The sequence below is a fragment of the Dendropsophus ebraccatus genome, chromosome 1 (assembly GCF_027789765.1).
Source record: "Dendropsophus ebraccatus isolate aDenEbr1 chromosome 1, aDenEbr1.pat, whole genome shotgun sequence".
Classification (NCBI taxonomy): Eukaryota; Metazoa; Chordata; class Amphibia; order Anura; family Hylidae; genus Dendropsophus; species Dendropsophus ebraccatus.
In genome coordinates, this window is record NC_091454.1 from 149143959 (window position 1) to 149166191 (window position 22233).

Below are 22233 nucleotides of genomic sequence, written 5' to 3' on the forward strand. Positions count from 1 at the left end.
TTGGATTAGGATTGGCTTAATGAGAATATGTGTGATGTACATTTTTTTGGTGTGCCAAGTTTGTACAATAACATATGCTTTTTCTGAGATTTGTAGTTGCTCCTTACTATGTCTGAGTACCCACATTATTGGTAAGCTTTGCACACTCAATACTTTCTTTACATGATTTGGGGAGTTATCGCAAGTGACAGTCAGTCACCCCTAGTAATGTTATGAAAGATACCAACAGCTCATTAATATGTGTAGGACCAACCCCCCCCCCCCCCCCCGGCATTTGTGAAAAAATGGTATGACGACTTACATTGTAATGATTTAGAACAACGATTACTAAATGGAATTAAATTCATCCACACCGCTACTCCTAACACAAAACTGAGAGAGCTCCACTTCCGACTGTTAAACAAAGCAATATATGCTTTTAATCTCTCTTATATTCAACACATAGAAGGTTATTCACAACACTGTCCTAAATGTGCTAAATCTAAAGCTGATCTCTTTCACTGTGTATGGCTGTGTCCCCATGTCCACTTATATTGGAAATTGATAGAATCTTTTCTAACAAACACTTGGGGCACGTCTCTGCCTTTTGATCCAATCTGTTACTTGTTCCATGATGTGACGGAAGGAGGTGAGGCTCTCTCAGCCAGAAGGACTCTTCCTCCTGGAGTTCACCTTACTCTATTGTTAGCCCTTAAATGCCTTTTAAATCATTGGCTCAAGTCTACATCCCCTACAATACCAGAGTTGGTTGATAATCTCAAAGAAACACTTAATTGGGAAATGATTGATACCCTACGTAGTAATGAAATGTTTACGGTTTCTTTCATGAAAAAATGGAAACTTTTTATAGTGAATGCTCTGTCTACAGAAGAAAGAAATTCGGTTATGCAACAATTTTCCAATACAGCTTGGTATCACAAAGCAATAGTTGCAGGTACCCTGGGAGTACTTACCTGTACTTGATATAGAGCATAGTATGATACAATTTTACTTCATTTGTATGTTAGAGCAATAATTGGTTGCTTTCTTGTTTGTTTTAATGATTTGTTATATTTATTTGTGTAATTTTATATAAGTCTACTGACTTGTAATAGTTTATCTATTATTATATGATTGTTCTTATCACTTTGTATTTATGTATAACTTCAATAAAATATTGTAAAAAAAAAAAATATATGTGTAGAACATCCTGTGGCCACATGTGTTACCTCTCATGGCAGGGCTGGCAACTGGTACTTTACTCTCACATACAGCAAGGCTGACTGTCCAGATTGTAACAATCCCTTTGCCTGTCCGGTACTAGATTTATTACAAATTGAGCATTTATGGTCATCTTCAGATACCAATAGAATGAAGGTTCTACAGACCCAGTTGCTGGAAAATATGCTGCAGGATGTCATAGGGAACCTGTAGTCATTCCCAGCATATCTCATCTTGTATCCAGCCCATCCAGCAGATTAATTATACCTCCCTTCAATTATATTCTTTTCCCAATAAACATATCCTTTCACTTCTGGGCTATTCATCATTATTAATTATTCAACACCTGTCTCTATTGTCTGTTATATTTCCTTCTAATTTAACTTCACTTTATTTCAGAATGAAGTCAAAACTTGGTGGGCTGATTTGTGCTTGGCTTTTCCTTGCAGAGTTCTGGAGTTTTACATGTAAGTGTATAGGCAAGTTACTTCAGTAAAACAATAGTTTTTTAGAGAACTATATGAACAGGTATAATTTCATTCAATGTAATATAGGGACAGTGCAATGTGCTATGTAGTATAGTCAAAGGATGCTTGTGTTTATCATTAAAATGCACTACATCAGTTAATAATATTAAATATTTATCATAAGAATGGCCAGGAAAGCAGTATTCATAATCGAGTAGGACACCTTCCACACTGCTGTCCACATCACTATATGTTCGATCTGCGGTGCAGCAGCAGGAAGTGTGGTGTTATGTTAAACATCCTGTCTCTTCAGTAACACTCAGAACTTTTTCCTCATGTATCACCAGATTTGATTCCATTAAATAACTAAACAACTCTGATTGATAGATAGATAGATAGATAGATAGATAGATAGATAGATAGATTTTTTTCTTCTTTCCCTACATATATGCATATAGTATAAGGGTACAAACACACACGGCATATACGCTGCGTATTTACTGCTGCGATACGCAGCAGATTAGATGTAAATAACTGAACACAGTATCAAATCTGCTGCGTATCTGCTGCGTATCTGCTGTGTGTGTTTGTACCCTGAAGAGCAGACAGACAAACAGACATTCTACTTTATAAATTAGATTACAAGAGTAGTTCCTAATTTTAATAATGACTATATGCAAGTCTATATAAAAAATGTTTGATAAAAATTGAAATATTTAACATAATTAAAATAACATGTATTTGTAATTTTACAGTATAACCTTTATGGTTGAGATTTTATTTTGATTTAAAGGGGTTGTCCAGCGAAAATGTTTTTCTTTCAAATCAACTGGTGTCAGAAAGTTACATAGGTTTGTAATTTACTTCTATTAAAAAATCTCTAGTCTTCCAATACTTATCAGCTGCTGTATGTCCTGTGGGAAATGGTGTATTCTCTCTAGAGATGAGCTAACCTAGAGCATACTCGAGTTCATCTGAACCCGATCGTTCGGCATTTGATTAGCAGTGGCTGCTGAAGTTGGATAAAGCTCTAAGGTTGTCTGGAAAACATGGATACAGCCAATGACTATATCCATGTTTTCCACATAGCCTTAGGGCTTTATCCAACTTCAGCAGCCACTGCTAATCAAATGCCGAAAGCTCGGGTTCGGATGGACTCCAGCATGCTCGAGGTTCGCTCATCTCTAATTCTCTCCATTCTGACATAGTGCTTTCTGCTGACATCTCTGGCTGAGACAGGAACTCTCGAGGAGAGGCTTTCTATGGGAATCGTCATAGAAAACCTCTCCTGCTCTGGACAGTTCCTGTCTCAGCCAGAGATGTCAGCAGAAAGCACTATGTCAGAGTGGAGAGAATACACCATTTCCCGCAGGACATATGTAGTGACCCACAAGGCACTACAAAGTTTTATCTGCAATATGACATGTGCTTTGTAGAAAGTAACTGTGTAATGCTTTATCATTGGTGTCCAGCAGGTGGCAGTGCATTGCCAACATGTTGACAGTGAGCATTGGGACCCAGCGGCCTTCCACCTCAAGTGGGTTGCCTAGGCAACAGTAGGAGGTCTTACAGGTCCTGAGAGGAGTTGAGTAGATGTAGTCGGTGAGGAGGAGCAGACACGTGCTCTTCATCATAGTCAGATATAAGCAGTCGTGTGCTGACTAAAACCTTCAAGTAAGTGAAGTAACCTGCTGAGTGCAGAGCAGGCAAAGCAAGAAGAGAGAGGAGAGATTCTAACCAGCCAGATAAAGGCTATAACCACTAAGGCAGAGGGAACCCAATGCTCACTTCATGCAGCCTGACTGGAGAGTGACTGAACACCATTCCAATGTGCTGTATTGCTGTGTAAACCAGAAAGTAAAGTCCCTCAGTTATATCACCCAGTCTATTCATTGTCTCCAAACACTGGAAACCAACCACCTCATTGCTGTGACGACCGCCCGGGGCCTTACGAGAGCCAGGACCGCTAAGGTAGGAGTAAAGCACCGTGACACTATTGCCCCTGACAACACCACCGGCACCCTATCTGGCCCTAATAGAGCCTCCAGTCCACTGTGCGGACGTTGCACATACAACAGCTGATAAGTACTGGAAGACTAGAGATTTTTTAAATGAAGTAAAATACAAATCTATATAACTTTCTGACACCAGTTGATTTGAAAGAAAAACATTTTTGCTGGACAACCCCTTGAATATTATAAGGATTATTTTTACTGTTATATAACACTGATCCTTTCTTTCATAGGCTCGCAAAAAAATATTAACTGGGAAATTCAACGCTATGATGGCTGGTATAACAATTTGGTTCACCATAGCAGAGGCTCTGCAGGTATGTTCATAAAATTCATCTTTTACCATGACCATGACTTTAAAATTTGAGCTTACAGAACACAGATGTCAAACTGTGGACCTACAGCTTTTGCGAAACTACAATTTCCATCATGCCTGGACAATTAAAGCTTTGGCTGTCCAGGCATGAGGGAAATTGTAGTTTTGCTATAGCTTGAAGGCTGCAAGTTTGAAAAATAATAAGTTAAAAGTAATACTGCAAGTTAGAAATAATAAACAAGCTATACTCACCCATCCTGCTCCCCTCCCTCTGCAGTCCAAATGGCTTCCGATCCCTGTCTACAGCTTCTTCTTGTGCTAATGACCATGTGACCATGCAGGTGCTGCCCTGAATAGCCAATCAGTGGCCACTGCGGGGTCCCATGATTTGCTGAGTAGGGCAGTTTCCTTCTTAGTCATTATGGCACACACACCAGGAAGACAATTAGTCCAGTAATGCATGCGTATGTTCATACCTGGCAGATTTTTTCCATAGGCTGCTGAAGTAAATCTTTTCTTAGTAACAGACATTTCTGAGATGACTCTCCTAAATGTAAGCACAACCAAGGTTCATCTTGTACATTTTAACTTGAAGGAGGGTGCTCACAGAAAAATCATAAAAATTGTAAAAAAAAAAAAAAAGGGTAATGGAAAGAAGCAGTAGCAAAGCATACATATATTCAGTAAAACACCTTTATAGCACAAGCATGCACATTATGTTGAAATGTCACGTCTTTGAGGTATATTTATACCGTGCATGTAAACTGTACTTGTTTTTTAGGTTCTAGACTCCTGCGGCTTATGCCTCCAGCATATTCTGATGGAGTGTATCAAGCGATGAAGGAACCACATCTTCCCAACCCAAGAAAAATAAGCAATGTTGCTATGAAAGGGCCTTCGGGTCTATCATCTCAACGGAACCGAACCGTCGTAGGAGTCTTTTTCGGTAAGAAAAATTGTGAAAATGTAATTCTATTTACTAAGGTTACAAAATCTGTACAAGTTGCCACTTATTTACTAAACTAATTTTGGGCTGAGGAGTCCAATGGTTAATCGTACTATGTATTTGGTAATGTATTTGGCATGGTTACAGGTACTGTACGTCCTGGGTCATCAAAGGGTTAAGGAGTCTATTACATGGTACTATTGTGCAGGTAGGGAAGGCTGGATCATTTTTGCAGTTCATACTTTCATCATTAGTCGGCTGTAGTGATGAGTGAACATCTCGGTTTGGTTAAGATCCTGAACATGAGCATAAAAATTTTTCGTGAACGGTTTGTGTTTACTGAACATTCATGAAAAAGTAACGAGCGTACAGTAGAAATAAATGTTCTGGTCTCTGCACATGTGTACAGATTATCAGGTACTGTACAAAGCATAAATGACGCAGTTGTGAACATTCGCATTGAATATGTTTGTTATCACCATTTTGATCATCAAACAAATTATTTGTGATCGGTGAACACGAACAATTAGCGTCATGTTCATATGAATATACAAACAATTATGAAAATGTTCGCTCATGACTAGTCAGCTGCACATCTCCCTGTGTAATATTATGACAAATAAGGATTTTTTAAAGTCACTTTGTACCCACAATCTGACCCCCCAAACCACTTGTACCTTCTTATAGCGGCTTTTAATCCAAAATCTGTCCTGGGGTCCGTTCGGCAGGTGATGCAGTTATTGTCCTAAAAAACTATTTTTAAACTTGCAGCCCTGTGCCAAACAGCCGTGGCTTGGAGTATCTGAGCCCTAACTTTGCATCACCTCTCCTTCCCTCCTCCCCTGCTCTCTTTCCTTTTGCTCTGCAGTGAACACTGCACAGGTGCCTTAACGTGCCGGGCTGACACAGGTGATGAATAGGAGACAATCTGCCTGGAGCATTCCTAATGATGAGGAGGGCGGGGAGGAGGGACAGAGAGGTTGGGCCAGCCTAATGCATACACAGGTCTAGGCCACGGCCCTTTGGCTCAGGGCTGTAAGTTTAAAAGTTGTTTTTTAGGACAATAACTGCATCACCTTCCAAACAGACAGGACAGATCTTGGATTAAAAGCAGGTATCTGAAGGTACAAACGGTTTGGGGGGGGGGGTCAGATTGTGGGTACAGAGTCATGCGGCTGTGTGATGCGATCATGCGGCTGATCACTGGGCCTTTTACATTGAACAATATTGTCCCTTTGGCCCTGTGTAAAAGCAGCCATACTTCAGATCTAAAGGCCCTAGCACACGGAACGATTATCGGCCGTTACGGCCGATAATCGTTCCGTGTAATAGAAGGCAATGATCAGTCGACATGAACGATGTTAGGTGATCGTTGCAGTCATTTGTCCCATACTCATACAACTCATACGCACCGATCTACTGCCGTCACTCCGTGAAATAGGAGCGGTGGCAGCAGACCACTGCTATATGCTATGGGCTGCCCGGATGATCTAGCCTCCCTGCGGCCTCCCCTGCTTAACCACTCGCTGCCGGTGAGTTCAATAGCGGCGGCAGCGAGCTGGGAACGAGGAGCAAACAAGCACTGACAGCACTCGTTTGCTCCTCTATGTCGCCCCATGTAATATGGGCTTAATCTACATTCCAGAATTATCTTACACAAGGAATTTACAGCATGTTGGTATCTATATTAAAGTCTACTTGTCACTGATGTATGCTCCTGCTCTCAGGAAATGAACTTGGTAGATGTTTTACATAATATTTATTGACATATGTATATAATCATTGCCACAATGCTGGTATTATCTATGACAATATTTTTCTTTAATTATTGTTTATGTACAAATAAACAAAGAAGCCTGTCACTTTCACAATGAATCAGAGATCTTCAATGTATTTATATTGTTTACGGATAGTGTTGTTGTACATAGCTCAGAGAGCCTGGAGTCAGCTGTGAGAACCCTATAATTAACAGCTTAGGAAAATGAATACCGCAGATACAGAGGTGCGCCTGTCTGTACAAACCTTACAGACTCTACAAGTCTTTATTCCACAGCTTACTTCATCAGAGCCTCCCGTGATCTCTTCATTAGACACATAGATGTGACTTTACATAAGTTATAAAAAAAAAATAATTGAAAAGTTAGAAAGGGCTACCTTTGTTATGGATTTTGCCTTGTATTGCAGCTCCACTCCACTCACATGAATGGGACTAACATACAATAGCAGACAATGATAATGGACAAGAATGCCACTGTTTATAAGACTAAAAAATAAGCTTTATAAGTAAAGTAAAGTATAGTATGTCCTCCTATAACTAGGATGATATATTTGGGGAGGGTAGGAAGCTAGACTGTTGGAAGAAGATATTCCCTTTGCTGTTAAAAGTAGCTGCTATTTTTTTTTATTTGTTAATGGGAGCTGAACTGGTTGAATGATAGATGCACATTTCATATGCACATCCCATTATTATGCAAATTGTATCCAGGAAGACTGCTCCCAGTGTCACCAAATAATACAGGAATGAGCCTGGGCGACATAAGTGGCAGGCACAACAGGCAGTTATAAAGACAATACCATTTGTTATGTTGTGATTATTGTGCTACATAATTAAGAGGCTCCTATTATAATAGTTGACCTATTTCATGACTAAGTGGGTTCATCAACAAAGACTCTAATTTCCCTTGTTTAACTTGGTTTCATATATATTGTGTGACATGACAGCTTAAATTGATTTAAGGTGTGTTTCAATAAAGAAATCATGATGTAATCTTGGAAACATCTTACCATGTTCTAATAACGTGTGGAGACAAAGGATGAATGGCAAACATTTTAGTCATTCCAGGGCATTAAAATGTATAAAAAATATTGGATGTAATACCATTGAGAAAATCCCCTATAGAGCTCATTTAAATCTGCAGTAAACAATGTAAAGTTGGAGAAGTAGGAGAGATCATCTCTGGTGAAGCCATGGAAGTTAATACTTAGGAGATGAGGAAGAAGTGGTAACTGCTAAAGGTTATACCTAGGAGGAAAGATATCTGGTGAGGGGAGGGTAAGCTAGACTGTAGGAAGATAATACTTTGGAGGGGAAGGAGAGATGAAACCACATAAAGGAAGATTAAAATAGTGGAAGAAGATAAAGATAAATCCTAGAACATACACTGGCAAGGTGATATCTTAAAAAGTGGATAGTAAAACCGCTGACGTGGGAGAGGCTACCGGGAAGGTAAGGGAAAGAGAATTCTGTGAAGATAGAGATGAATATGTATTTGGGTTCACACTACGTATATTTGAGGCTGTATATTTGAGGCTGTATAGCAACCAAAACCAGGAGTGGATTGAAAACACAGAAAGGATCTGTTTACATAATGTTGTAATTGAGTGGATGGCCGCCATTTAATGGCAAATATTTGCTGTTATTTTAAAACAACGGCTGTTATATTGAAATAATAGCAGTTATTTACCATTATATGACGGCCATCCACTCAGTTTCAACATTGTGTGAACAGATCCTTTCTGTGTTTTCAATCCACTCCTGGTTTTGGTTGTTATGAGGACCTGACATGAGGACCAAATACAGCCTCAAATATACATAGTGTGAACCCAGCCTTAGTCTATATAGGTGTATATCTGTGTCTAACCAAAGGCCATTGCTGCTGCTACCATTATCACCTTAGGGGTACTTTGTGCCTTTTAGAAAACCCTAGGGTTCTTCTGTGGCATCTTGGGTCTACTGCTTCACACTCCTGCCACCACTTTGAAGAAAGATGTATCTCAGCCGTGGCAGATGCTCAGCCAGTCACAGGCTGCAACAGTGTCCTGCTCCAGTCAGTGATTGGCTGAGCAGGCTGCCACTACTAAGATGAATCTATTTTGGAAATGGCGGAGGGAGCTTTCAGCTTGAGATCCAAAGATGCCTCAGGACAAGCATGGTGATGCAAAAATAGGATCTTTATTTTGTTCTGTATTAAAGGTCAGCAATATTTAAAAAAATGTTAAGGCTTGGATTACTCCTTTAGAGTGGGTTCACACGTAACGGAATCACAGCGGATTCCACACTGTGAGTTAGCAGCAAAATCTGCTGTGATTACACTCCTGTCACTTTCAATAAGGTTACATACTCACAGCAAAATTGTCATCCCGCTGCAAGTATGTAAAAGGCAGCCCCCTTAACCCTCCGTGGCCTGTCGCATACATTACCGGGTCCGCGTTCTGGCTTGTTTCAGGGGCTGCTGGTGTCTGGACATCCCGCTCAGCCAATCAGTGCACTGCCCTGCTGCAGCCACTGATTGGCTGAGCAGGACGTCCAGACACCAGGAGTCCCCAAAGCATGCTGGACTCGGTAATGTATGCACCGGGCCATTGGGGGGTTAAGGGGGCTGCTGCTTACATACTCATAGTGGGATGACAATCCTTTTGAAAGTGATAGTAAGAGATTCACTGCGGATCATTTACGTGTAAACCCAACCTGAATATAATGAATAAATATATATATACACAGTATACATTTTTTTTTTACGTTTTTTTCTTCTTCTCTCATACTAGCTCAGTTTTACATTCATGGGTTTTAGTTGTTTTAAAGTGTCACTGTTGTTTCAAAAAACTTTTGACATGTCATAGAGAAATGTAAAAACTTTTGATTGGTGCAGGTCTGAGTGTTGAGGCCCATATCGATTTGTAGAACAAGCCGGCAGAAGTCCACACTTAGCGCAATCATCTCCTTACCCTGTGTTATGTGATGAAGCTGGCTAATAATGTAATCCTATGGAACCTGACTCTCTCACTGACACAGAAGTTGCCGTGTTGCCGTGTGGGTTGCCGAGCTGCTGTGTTCTTAGAATCGGTACATCCTGTTCTTTATCTCAGCTCAGTTTTATGTTATTCATTATTAGCATTTATCTGTTTTCCAGGATATCATGTCATATCTGAAATATATGGAATTGAAAACCTGGGATGTCCAATTGAATATTTAAATATTAAAATTCCAGCGGGAGATGAAATTTTTGATCCAGACAACACTGGAAAAGTTGTTATTCCATTCAGACGAAGTCAGTGGTGTAAACGAAGTGGGAACAGTCCAAACAATCCACGCTACCAAGTATGAGTAACATACTGTAAAAGGGCTATTCTGGGCCACCTGGCCATATGTAGTATTTTTGTAGTTGTTTATCTGTCTTTTAATGTTTGGGAGCTCTCCTCATCCACATAATTTCCTTTGGCTACCACCCTTGCTGCAATTCAGTAGCCCAGGTCGGGCAGTGTGTGACAGCTAGTTTACTATAGGGGATGGCAAGGATTTGGCAGAGCATATCCTAGCAGATGCACAGTAACTCCCATCCTGCTGCTTAATTAGCACGCATGTTTAGATCAGCAGTGCGACATCACCAGAGCACTACTGGCTTGAACTGCCTCTCAAGTTTATTCCACCCACAAGAAGTTAGAACAGGATGAAGCAATGCAGCAAGCTTAACTTGCCAGGTGGAATGCTGCGGATCTCACAGCATGGAATCCGCTGTGATTCTTTTATGTGTGAAGCTATCCAGAAGATTTTCCATCTCCCTAAGTAACACATGCCTTTTACATAAAACATGTAGTGTGACCTGTAGGCAGCAAGTTATAGACTAGCAGATTGATATGTAAATTTGTGAAAACATATTCATTATAAGTTGTAATTAAGTGATAGAATACTCTGCTCTTTTTGTCTTTGGGAGTCCAGTGGGCAGTCTCAGTTAAAGGTCAGCTGTCTCCTCATGCACACTTATACATGGAAAGCTTTGGATCTCTGGGTAGGATTACCCAGTAGACTTCCAAAGCCAGAATTACCTGAAATATGGATCCTGTTCTATAACATGCTGCCCACTGCTAAGGTTATGCTTAATGTTTCATATGCTGTTTAATCATAGGCATATGAGTTTATTACAATTGTATTCAGATTATTGTCCGTGAGTTACATACGTCAACAGTACAAATATCTCTGTTCTAATGCTACACTATATTAATATAGGTAAAACATGTCTGAAGTCTAGTCTGTTTGACCCACAGAATTAGTAGCATTACATCACTATAACATTTTTTCTCCCATGAATTTATTAACTTCTGGCTTCTGACCCTGCTTTTACCATGCAACAGTGCAGACACTTCCCATAATCCCCCTTGCTCGCATGTTAAAGGAGTTATCCAGCGCTACAAAACATGGCCACTTTTTCCCCTCTCTTGTCTTCAGTTTGGGTGGGCTTTCGAAAATCAGTTCCATTGAAGTAAATAGAGCTTAATTGCAAACTACACCTGAACTGGAGACAAGAGTAGGGGGAAAAGTGGCCATGTTTTTGTAGCGCTGGATAGCCCCTTTAAGTTAAAACCATCTGCCAGTACTAATGGGACAGATCAGGAGATTGCAACTGAGTGACCCAACCTAGTACACTGTGTGCAGAATTATTAGGCAAATTAGTATTTTGATCACATAATCCTTTTTATACATGCTGTTCTACTCCGAGCTGTATAGGCTTCAACGCCAACTACCAATTAAGTAAATCAGGTGATGTGCATCTCTGTAATGAGGAGGGGTGTGGTCTAATGACATCAACACCCTATATAAGGTGTGCTTAATTATTAGGCAACTTCCTTTCCTTTGGCAAAGTCAAAAATTGTGAGATGTCTTACAGAGGGATGCAGCAGTCCTGACATTGCCAAACCTTTGAAGTGTGATCACCGAACAAACAAGTGTTTCATGGCAAATAGCCAACAGGGTCGCAAGAAGCGTGTTGAAAAAAAAGGCGCAAAAAAAAACTGCTCATAAATTGAGAAAAATCAAGCTTGAAGGTGCAAAAATGCCACTAGCCACCAATTTTGCCATATTTCAGAGCTGCAATGTTACTAGAGTATCAAAAAGCACAAGGTGTGCGATACATACTGTAGGGACATGGCCAAGGTAAGGAAGGCTTAAAAACGACCACCTTTGAACAAGAAACGTCTCGGCCAAGAAATATCTTAAGGGTTCCTTAACACACACCGGATCCGCAGCGGATTTCAGCGGATTTGTCCTTTCATACCTATAAGAATACATACTCGCAGCAGGATTGACATCCCGCTGTAAGTATGTAAGTTAACTCCCTGGCAGCCGGGGCATACATCACCTCCTCCCTGTACCGGCTTGCTTCGTGAGTTCTCGGCAAGATGACCCACTCAGCCAATCAGTGGCTGTGGAAGGGCAGCACACTGATTGGCTGAGCGGGACAAGCAGATGCCGGGAACCCCCGAAGCAAGCCAAAGTGGGGAGGAGGTGATGTATGCTCCGGTCGCCAGGGGGTTAACTTAAATGCTTACAGTGGGATGTTCATCCCACTGCGAGCATGTATTATCATAGGGATGCATTGACACTGGATCTGCTGCGGATCCGGTGTGTGTGAAGACACCCCAAGACCACCCCTTTTTCTAAGGTTTTATAGACTGATGAAATGAGAGTGACTCTTGATGAGTGAGATTGATGGGCCAGAGGCTGGATCAGTAAAGAGCAGAGAGCTCCACTCCGACTCAGACTCCAGTAAGGTAGAGGTGGGGTACTGGTATGGGCTGGTATCATCAAAGATAAACTTGTGGGATCTTTTCGGGTTGAGGATGGAGTAAAGCTCAACACCCAGACCTACTGCCAGTTTCTGGAAGATACCTTCAAGCAGCGGTACAGGTAGAAGTCAGTATCGTTCAAGAAAAACATGATTTTCATGCAGGACAATGCTCCATCGCATGCATCCAAATACTCCACAGCATGGCTGGCCAGTAAAGGTCTAAAAGAAGAAAAATAATGACATGGCCCCGTGGTTCACCTAATCTGAGCCCCATAGAGAACCTGTGGCCCCTCATAAAATGGGAAATTTACAGGGAGGGAAAACAGTCCTCTGGCTGTGGTGGCTGCTGCACGCAATGTTGATCCAAAGCAGATCAAGCAACTGACAGAATCTATGGATGGAACGCTTTTTAGTGTCATTGTAAAGAAAGGTGGTTATGTTGGTCACTGATTTGTTTTTGGCTTTGTTTTTGGATGTCAACATGTTCATTATTTGTTGAAAATAAGTATTTTCTATGTCTTTATTTATTTATTTAGAAAAATAGCTTATTTTTTGCACTGCTAAGAAAAAAACTATGGGGGAGATTTATCAAACATGGTGTAAAGTGAAACTGGCTCAGTTGCCCCTAGCAACCAATCAGATTCCACCTTTTATTTTCCAAAGAGTCTGTGAGGAATGAAATATGGAATCTGATTGGTTGCTGGGGGCAACTGAGCCAGTTTCACTTTACACCATGTTTGATAAATCTCCCCCTATTTGTGAATAGAATATAGCCTTAACGTTTCAAATTATATTTATTGTCATTGGTTAGAAACTTGTACTTTTAGTTGAGAGGCTGTATTCACACATAGTATTTCTGTCAGTCTTTTGGTCAGTCTTTTCTGGGTTAAAACCAGGAGTGGGTTGAAAATACAGAAGCTGTGCAAATCTTTTCATTATAATTTTGCCCGCTCAGTTCCACTCCTGATTTTGGTTAAAAAAAATACTGACCAAAAGACTGATGGAAATACTATGTGAACATAGCCAAATAGAGAAATGTCTACAAAGAGTTTACTATGCATAGTTATTACTATATCATTCCATACTTGCTTTCATTGATTTTATGTTTATCAGGTCAATTCTGTAACAGCCTGGATTGATGGCAGTTCTATATACGGACCCTCTCATTCTTGGTGTGATGCTTTAAGAAGCTTTTCTGGTGGAAAATTGGCATCTGGCCCAGATCCAATGTTTCCTAAAGAAGCTAATGATAGAATGCCTATGTGGAAACCCATCTACCCTTTCAAGAGGGGTAAAGAAAACATTGGGATTTATGGTAAGATCTATTGAATGTCATGACTGACTACCATAGAACACGTCTACCTACTAGAAGTAAGTGGAAGATAAATTAAAATTAGACATAATGGTGTCATGCCACATACTAATGCCCTGTTACATTGTAGTATTTTGGTATATTGAAGTTTCTACAGGAATTTCTGGTATTTTTGATTGCACAAATAGCCTGAGAAAACTGACAACACCCCAACAGACCTATAAAAGCAATATACCACTTCACTTAATGATTTATTTTTTTTTTAAATATACAGTATAGTACATGGTCAGTGCCAGCATGTACATCTCAGTTGCGTGGTTAATTTTTTGTGCCTCTATCAGACTGAAATCTGGCTGCATCACTGAGGGCAAGGGATTATCTGTGCACGGTGTACATGGCAGGCCAAATTACAGATTGAGAAACACAACACAAATGGCGAGAACCGAGCAGGAGTTTAAAAATGCGCTGATGTTGACCCAGTATAAAAAAAAAAAAAAAAATTACATAATGAAGTGGTACTTACTGTTTTAGTCAAAGAGGGTCCAATAAACTTTACTGGTATTAGTTTGAATACAGATCCGGTATACAGATGTGTCCTTCCATGACTTTCTTCATGTCCCAACATATCCTAACGCACAATATGAGTCATTAGATGACCAGCTGAGAAAAAAAACACACATGACAATGCAATATCTGGAAGACCTATATGCTGTACAGTAGATGCCTATGCGTGGTCACCCATTGGTTGTGATGTGAATTTCAGACTTTTAAGGTTTTTTGCTAGCATGTTGCTATACTCTGTTAAATTTGTGTCATGATGAGGAATTGAAATCCACAACTGAATTCAAGGAAAAGTAAGGATGAACACATAGCTGTTGACCAATTTTGAGCTGCCAATTAAAATATATGACATGCAATAACCTATAGATCCATCATATCTTCTTAGAGTACTGTACATATGCAAATTATCTTTCTGGCTTACTGTGGACTGTAATACATTTTCAAAATAGCAACCCAGTATATCTAGAAGAAGTAGTCAGGTTTGTCTTTTTTCTTTTTCTATTTGTTTATAGGTTTTGGTTATAACAGAGCCAATGAAAACCCATTCATTCAAGCTGAAAGCATTGTTTGGTTCAGATACCATAACTATCTAGCTGATGAATTTGCTAAAAAACATCCAGAGTGGTCAGATGAAGACTTGTTTCAGCATGCTAGAAAATGGGTGATTGCTACCTACCAGGTAAAATGACATTGCAATAATGCAATATATCTGTGTAGAATATGAATATCTCAAAATCTTTGGGTAAAGCTTTTCTAATATTTTATGCACATGACCAAATTGTACAGAGCCATACTACAGACGTGAGCTATTAGAGTGTTCCACCATAAAAGCATCATGTATGTCTGACTTTCGGATGCTTTAAGCCGCTAGGGGCCACTGCTTATAGCCAGCAAGGAGCAACCGTCACACTGGTGCTGCACGTCATTCACTTGTTTTGGTTATATATATAAGTATATATATATATATATATATATATATATATATATATATATATATATACATATATATATATATATATATATATATATATATATATATATATATATTCCATTTAAATAATAAGGGTATGTTCACACTGTCAATGTGGCGGAATCTCGCCTGCCTCAGTGTGCCATAGCCTGTCTATGAGAGGGCTTGCGCGATTACGCTCCCGCTGCTCGACCCGACGGTGCCCGCAAATCAATAGTAAAATAAGAATGTTCTTGCAGCCGATACAGAGGTATTGGCTGCAGAACCGGGCTAAATGCAGCCTGGCGGCCAGCAGTTTAACAGTGTCGGTTGCTGTGGAACGGACGCTGTTAAACGTGGTGTGAACATAGCCGTACTGTGTATCCAAAAGGTAAAAATTTTATTAGTCAAATAAAAAATTAAATAAAATGCACACATTTATAACTCAGATTTTCTTGAGATATTAGTGTATTCATCTTTATATTTATTTATATTTATTATTATTATTATTTTTAAGTATTTACTTAAAGAGGTATTCTGCCCATGCTCTTATAATATAACATATTGCATATACTGTTTAGAAAGCTTGATGATAACAATAAAATGATGCAAGAAAATTTGACCGGAATACTGCTATAATTCAGTAGTATTTGTCTGATTGTATGCTTTACAATGATCATAATCTAATCACATTTATTCTTCATTTAGAATATTGTTTTGTATGAGTGGTTACCTGTGTTTCTTCAAAAGGAAGTTCCTTCTTACCAAGGTACGTCTTTCACATTGAAAAATGCAAAGCTTTTATTATCTAATGGGGAATTAATGCCTGATTTATCAGCTATACAAATTCGTCATAAGGGCAGGTTCACACTTGGGATAACACCGGCTCTTCTGTGACGCGGCCGGGTCGCAGAGCAGCCCTTGTTACTGAAGATCATCCCGGCTGGATTTGGGCGCATCAGTGTACACCTGCATCCCAATTTACGGCTGCACACAATGGAGCGTGTGGCCGGACATGTCAAGCTGGAGCGTATACTATGTGTATATGCTCTGGACGGGATTCTATGCACATACAACTTATGTTTTGAATAAATCACGGTCGTTTATACAAATTGCAACAATGGCCATGATTTATACAACACATAGGTTGTGTGAACATAGTCTAAGGCTGCACATAATTATCCTGACTAGGGAGACTATACAGGGGTGTCCACTCTCTCCCCTCCCGTTCGCGATTGCTATGCAGGCTAAGTGAGTACATTAGGTTAGGAGGTTTGAGCGAGAGGGGTTATGGAGGTTACCATGAAATGTGGGGTTTACTCTGGTTTCACGATAAACTGGGAAAAGTCCTCACTCTTATTGTTCGATGATAAGGATAAAGGGAAGTTTGGTCAATTGGTTGTTTGTACTCCTGATAAATCTAAAAAATAACTAAGAATAGAGTTGTCTACTGAAATAGATAACTATATTAAAGGGAACCTGTCACACTCCCGTTCCGGGGTGAAGGCTGCCCGACCCCCGCTAGAGACCCTTAAACTTACCCCTTCTCTCCAAGTCACGCACCTGGAGCCGGTCCCGGGATGGAGATATCCCCGTCTGAATCCGTGCATGCGCTGCAGAGATGAGTGTGACGCCCATAGAGAATTAATGGCTCCATTCATTCTCTATGGGCGTCGGACTCATCTCTGGAGCACGCGTGTCGGGCTTCCGACGGGGATATCTCCGTACCGGGGCCGTTTCCAGGCTCGGGACTAGGAGAGAAGGGGTAAGTATAAGTGACTCTAGCGGGGGGTCGGGCAGCCTTCACCGCGGCACAGGGGGTGACAGGTCTCCTTTAAGGGAAATTGGGTCCCCTTGGTTAAAAAGCTACATGGAAAAAATTGGTGTTTGGGATAGGTTTCCCCTCAGCATTCCAGAGAGAATCAGCATTATAAAAATGCTAATCCTCCCTTAAGTGCTGTATGCCATAGCCCTGTATGGATAGGGAAAAAAAACCTTTTTGGTCTATTTAATTTAATTTATGTAAATTGTCTAATAGCATAGTAAATGTGTCTTAAAAATAATGGTCTTTTAATTAGTCTAATAAATTCACCTGGTTCGGAGCAGACGTAGCGATGCGCCAATATATGCAACTTTTTTAAAAATTGCGCAGTTAATAAATTTATCTAAAAAAGAATTCTGGCGCACTTTTGATCTAATTAACAACAAAAAATCTAATTCAAAAAGTCGCATCTAATTTGGATAGTCTAAAACAGCTTCATAAATTGATATTAGATTTATTTTGAGTGCAAACTAGATATATTAGACTAAAAACAGGCGCAATTAGTTTGATAAATGTCCCCCTATGAGTATCCATTCATTGTCAATGGAAAGCATCTTTTGATTTAATCACAGCCGTTGTTGCAAATTGCAACAATGGCAGTGATTATTCAAAATATGAGTTGCGTGAACGTGGCCTTAAAGGACAAGTGCCATGAAAAACTTTTTCCCAGTAATTGAAGCACATTACAAAGTTATATAACTCTGTAATATGCTTCAATCACCTATCTGTCTCCCTTCCCTGTCTTTCCCTCCCCTCCACCCCCCACCAGCAAGTGCACTAAACTTACACAGACCTGATTACTGTCGTCACCCTCACCAGGCAGCTCCTTCTTGTGAGGATGAGTCATCAGCAGGAGGGCTGCTCTAGGTCCTGTTACACCAGCCTCCACCTCCCCCTTCTTGTCAGGTGACTCAGCTTGCTCAGCTTATCTTCTCTAGTGACATGACTCCTTCACTGAGTCCACGGCAGCAGGAGAGAGGGTATGAGGGGAGGGGGGAGCTGCCTATGTGCCGAAGTCAGTCAGAGGGAAGATAAGCAAGTGACATGTGACAAGTGATGGCTTGCAGTTCTTCAGCCAATCGGAGCTGACCAAGCTGAGTCACCTGACAAGGCAGGGGAGGGGGGAGGCTAGTGTAACAGGAGAAGGAGCTGAGAGAAGAGCTTGGTGATGGTGACGACAGTCATTAGGTCTGTGTGAGTCAGGACACTTCATGGTGGGGGGTGTAGGGGGGAAAAGACAGGGAAGAGAGGCAGATAGGTGATTGAAGCATATTACAGAGTTATATAACTTTGTAATGTGCTTTAATTACTGGGGAAAAGTTTTTCATGGCACTTGTCCTTTAAGCATATTACACATCATTTGAAATTGAAATGAACATCTAGCCAAACTGGAAAACTTGACACAGTCATAATTGTAACCAATAGTAAAATTTCCAACTTTTTATTTTTTATTATTTAAGAAGCGCTAAACTGAGCCTTAATTTTCTATGTCAGAATAAAACAGACAGTAACTATTTAGACACTGGCAATTTGTTTCACCAGTTAAAAAAAAAAGCAAACACTTTTCTTTTTAGACACATTCAATTGTGGAGAGAGGAAATAGATGGACTATCGATAGTATGGGTTTTTCATACTCCTGTGGTACATGTTCTATAAACCAACATTTCTGTTTGCAGTTCTGTTTACAGAATGAAAAGGAAAATTAGTTTTTCACACAGGTTAATTATACACTCCTCAACACTGAAATTGCAACACCAAGAAGGACAAGCTGTAAGGTTATGCAAATCAAGGAAGTAACATGTGTCAATAAGATCCACAAATTTATTATAAATTTTTCCAACACCTAGGGCCAATCTATAGCATGTGAAAGAAGCTTTAATGGTAAAAAATCCAAATTGAAAGCAAATTTTGGTAGCCACATGCAACTTTAGAAATCGGATCAAAGGGAAGTCATATGACTGTGGGGCCTCTTGTTCATTGACGTGCCAGTTAACATCACTTGTCACACACTGAGAGGGGCAGAATGCTTGACTGCACATAGGCCGAGATGTCAGTACTGTTAAACACTTCATGTCCCTGTGGTTGGAAGACCAAAGACGAATTGGAATGACAGCAAGAGATTGTAAGATTAGAAGAGTGACATGTACCTATCCATTCTGTACTGTTCTTGGCTACCTGCTGTAATCATCTAGGAAAATGCAGAATCCTTGCAGAGCTCAGGGGTTATCAGTGCACCAACAGTAAAGCAGGTATCTTCTTGTCTTCTGAACATGGGGTCACTTACACACTGCAGTACTGGCCACAAGACATTTTATTTTTTGGCCACATAACACAATATATTGTCTGTCATTATATATATATATATATATATATATATATATATATATATAGTAATTATAACATATACAGTATATATATATATATATATATATATATATATATATATATATATATATATTGTCATTATGTATATACAGTTCAGGGAAGAAAAAGAGTGCTGCATCTCACACCTTTGGCTGATACTAGTACCTCTCGGCTGCATAAAAAACATCAGAATTCTGTATGTGAATTGATCAAGCCACACTGCCCCATGTACCGCATGCAGGTATCTGATACACATGGGTCCCTACGCTAAGTCCACACTGTGCCAGTCAGCGACCGCCACCCCCGCAGGCATGCACAGTCAGGGAAGGGAGGCCATGGAACGGCCCTGCAACCCCCATGCCACAGGACCAGACCCAAAAATGCCACACCAGAACCCAGCCAGCACCACCGGCGGAGGAAGCTGCCCCCAAACAGCACAAGTCTGGATAAGGTATCGCACTCACCATAGCTATCAAAGATAGAATGGGACAGACAGGAGGGATTAAAACCGTGAGCACTCAGGTGTCTCCTGCTAATTGCGGTCATGTGGGTCTCACCAGGAGGAGTGCAAAACACAGAGAAAAGAAAGAAACAAAATACGGTTCAGGGAAGAAAAAGAGTGCTGCACCTCACACCTATGGCTGATACTAGTACCTCTCAGCTGCATAAAAACAGGACCAGACCCAAAAATGCTACACCAAAACCCAGCCAGCACGACCGGCGGAGGAAGCTGCCCCCAAACAGCACAAGTCTGGATAAGGTATTGCACTCACCATAGCTATCAAAGATAGAATGGGACAGTCATTATATATATATACATATATATAATACATGTAATACAATAATATATATAATACAGTCATCAGATGCAGCTGTCAAACATGACAGCTGCATCCGATTACCGGATACAGCATTTCCCTGGTGTCTAGTGGCGGAGATCGCTCCTCCGGGACAACGTCTCCCTGTCTGATGCCGGCCGGGGACTCGTCCAAGATGGCGCCGTCCCCGACTCGGCACTCGTTTGTATTCGGCTGCAGCAGCCGAAAGCAAACGAGTGCCAATCTCATTAATCTTTGCTGTATATATATACAGCAAAGATCTCAAAGTATAGTAAGTATAAGTAAGATCAAAGTATATATACTAGAAGTCCCCTAGGGGGGCTTCTAGTATATGTGTAAAAAAAAAAAAAAAGTGTTGTCATTAGTAAAAAGCCCCCTCCCCCAATAAAAGTCTGAATCACCCCCCTTTTCCCAGGTTATAAATAAAAGTAAACAAATAAATAAATAAATAAACATGTTTGCTATCGCCGCGTGTGTAATCGCCCGAACTATTAATTAATCACATTCCTGATTTCGCACGGTAAACGGCGTCAGCTCAAAAAAATCCCAAAGTGCAAAATTGCGCATTTTTGGTCGCATCAAATCCAGAAAAAATTTAATAAAAAGCGATCAAAAAGTCGTATATGTGCAATCAAGGTATTGATAGAAAGTAAACATCATGGCGCAAAAAATGACACCTCATACAGCCCCATAGACCAAAGGATAAAAGCGCTATAAGCCTGGGAATAGAGCGATTTTAACCCCTTCGGGACCAGGCTAATTTTTGTTTTTGCATTTTCGTTTTTTCCTCCTTGTGCTTAAAAGGCCATAGCACTTGTATTTTTACACCTACAGACCCACATGAGCCCTTATTTTTTGCATCACTAATTGTACTTTGCAATGACAGGCTGAATTTTTGCATAAAGTATACTACGAAACCAGAAAAAAATTCAAAGTGTGGTGAAATAAAAAAAACAAAACGCATTTCTTTTATTTGGGGGGAATGTGTTTTTACGCCATGCACCCTGGGGTAAAACTGACTTGTTATGCATGTTCCTCAAGTCGTTACGATTAAAACGATATATAACATGTATAACTTTTATTGTATCTGATGGCCTGTAAAAAATTCAAACCATTGTTAACAAATATACGTTCCTTAAAATCGCTCTATTCCCATGCTTATAGCGCTTTTATCCTTTGGTCTATGGGGCTGTATGAGGTGTCATTTTTTGCACCATGATGTTTACTTTCTATCGATACCTTGATTGCGCATATGCGACTTTTTGATTGCTTTTTATTATATTTTTTCTGGATTTGATGCGACCAAAAATGCACAATTTTGCACTTTGAGATTTTTTTGCGCTGACGCCGTTTACCGTGCGAGATCAGGTATGGGATTAATTAATAGTTCGGGCGATTACACACGTGGTGATAGCAAACATGTTTATTTTTTATTTATTTGTTTACTTTTATTTACAACCTGGGAAAAGGGGGGTGATTCAGACTTTTATTTGGGGAAGGGGCTTTTTACTAATGACAACACCTTTTTTTTTTTTTACACATATACTAGAAGCCCCCCTGGGGCACTTCTAGTATATATACTTTGATCTCTCATTGAGATCTTTGCTGTATAGATATACAGCAAAGATCAATGAGATCGGCACTCGTTTGCTTTCGGCTGCTGCAGCCGAATACAAACGAGTGCCGAGCCGGGGACGGCGCCATCTTGGACGAGTCCCCGGCCGGCATCAGACAGGGAGATCGCTCCTCCGGGACAATGTCCCGGAGGAGCGATCTCCGCCACTAGACACCAGGGAACGGCTGTATCTGGTAATCGGATGCAGCTGTCATGTTTGACAGCTGCATCTGATTACTGTATTAGCGGGCACGGCGATCGGACCGTG

At 40.4% G+C, this 22233-nt stretch overlaps 1 protein-coding gene across 1 annotated transcript in view; it reads left to right on the plus strand.

The window, feature by feature from the left end:
- The window catches only part of LOC138800082 (dual oxidase 1-like), a 105959-nt gene that overhangs the window by 14181 nt on the left and 69545 nt on the right, over nucleotides 1-22233 (plus strand). The window contains exons 2-8 of the mRNA XM_069981891.1: nucleotides 1600-1667; nucleotides 3913-3996; nucleotides 4777-4941; nucleotides 9852-10039; nucleotides 13617-13818; nucleotides 14889-15055; nucleotides 16034-16094. Of these exons, the coding sequence (XP_069837992.1) occupies nucleotides 1601-1667; nucleotides 3913-3996; nucleotides 4777-4941; nucleotides 9852-10039; nucleotides 13617-13818; nucleotides 14889-15055; nucleotides 16034-16094 (934 nt within the window). The 5' untranslated portion in view covers nucleotide 1600. The remainder of the gene's footprint in view (nucleotides 1-1599; nucleotides 1668-3912; nucleotides 3997-4776; nucleotides 4942-9851; nucleotides 10040-13616; nucleotides 13819-14888; nucleotides 15056-16033; nucleotides 16095-22233) is intronic.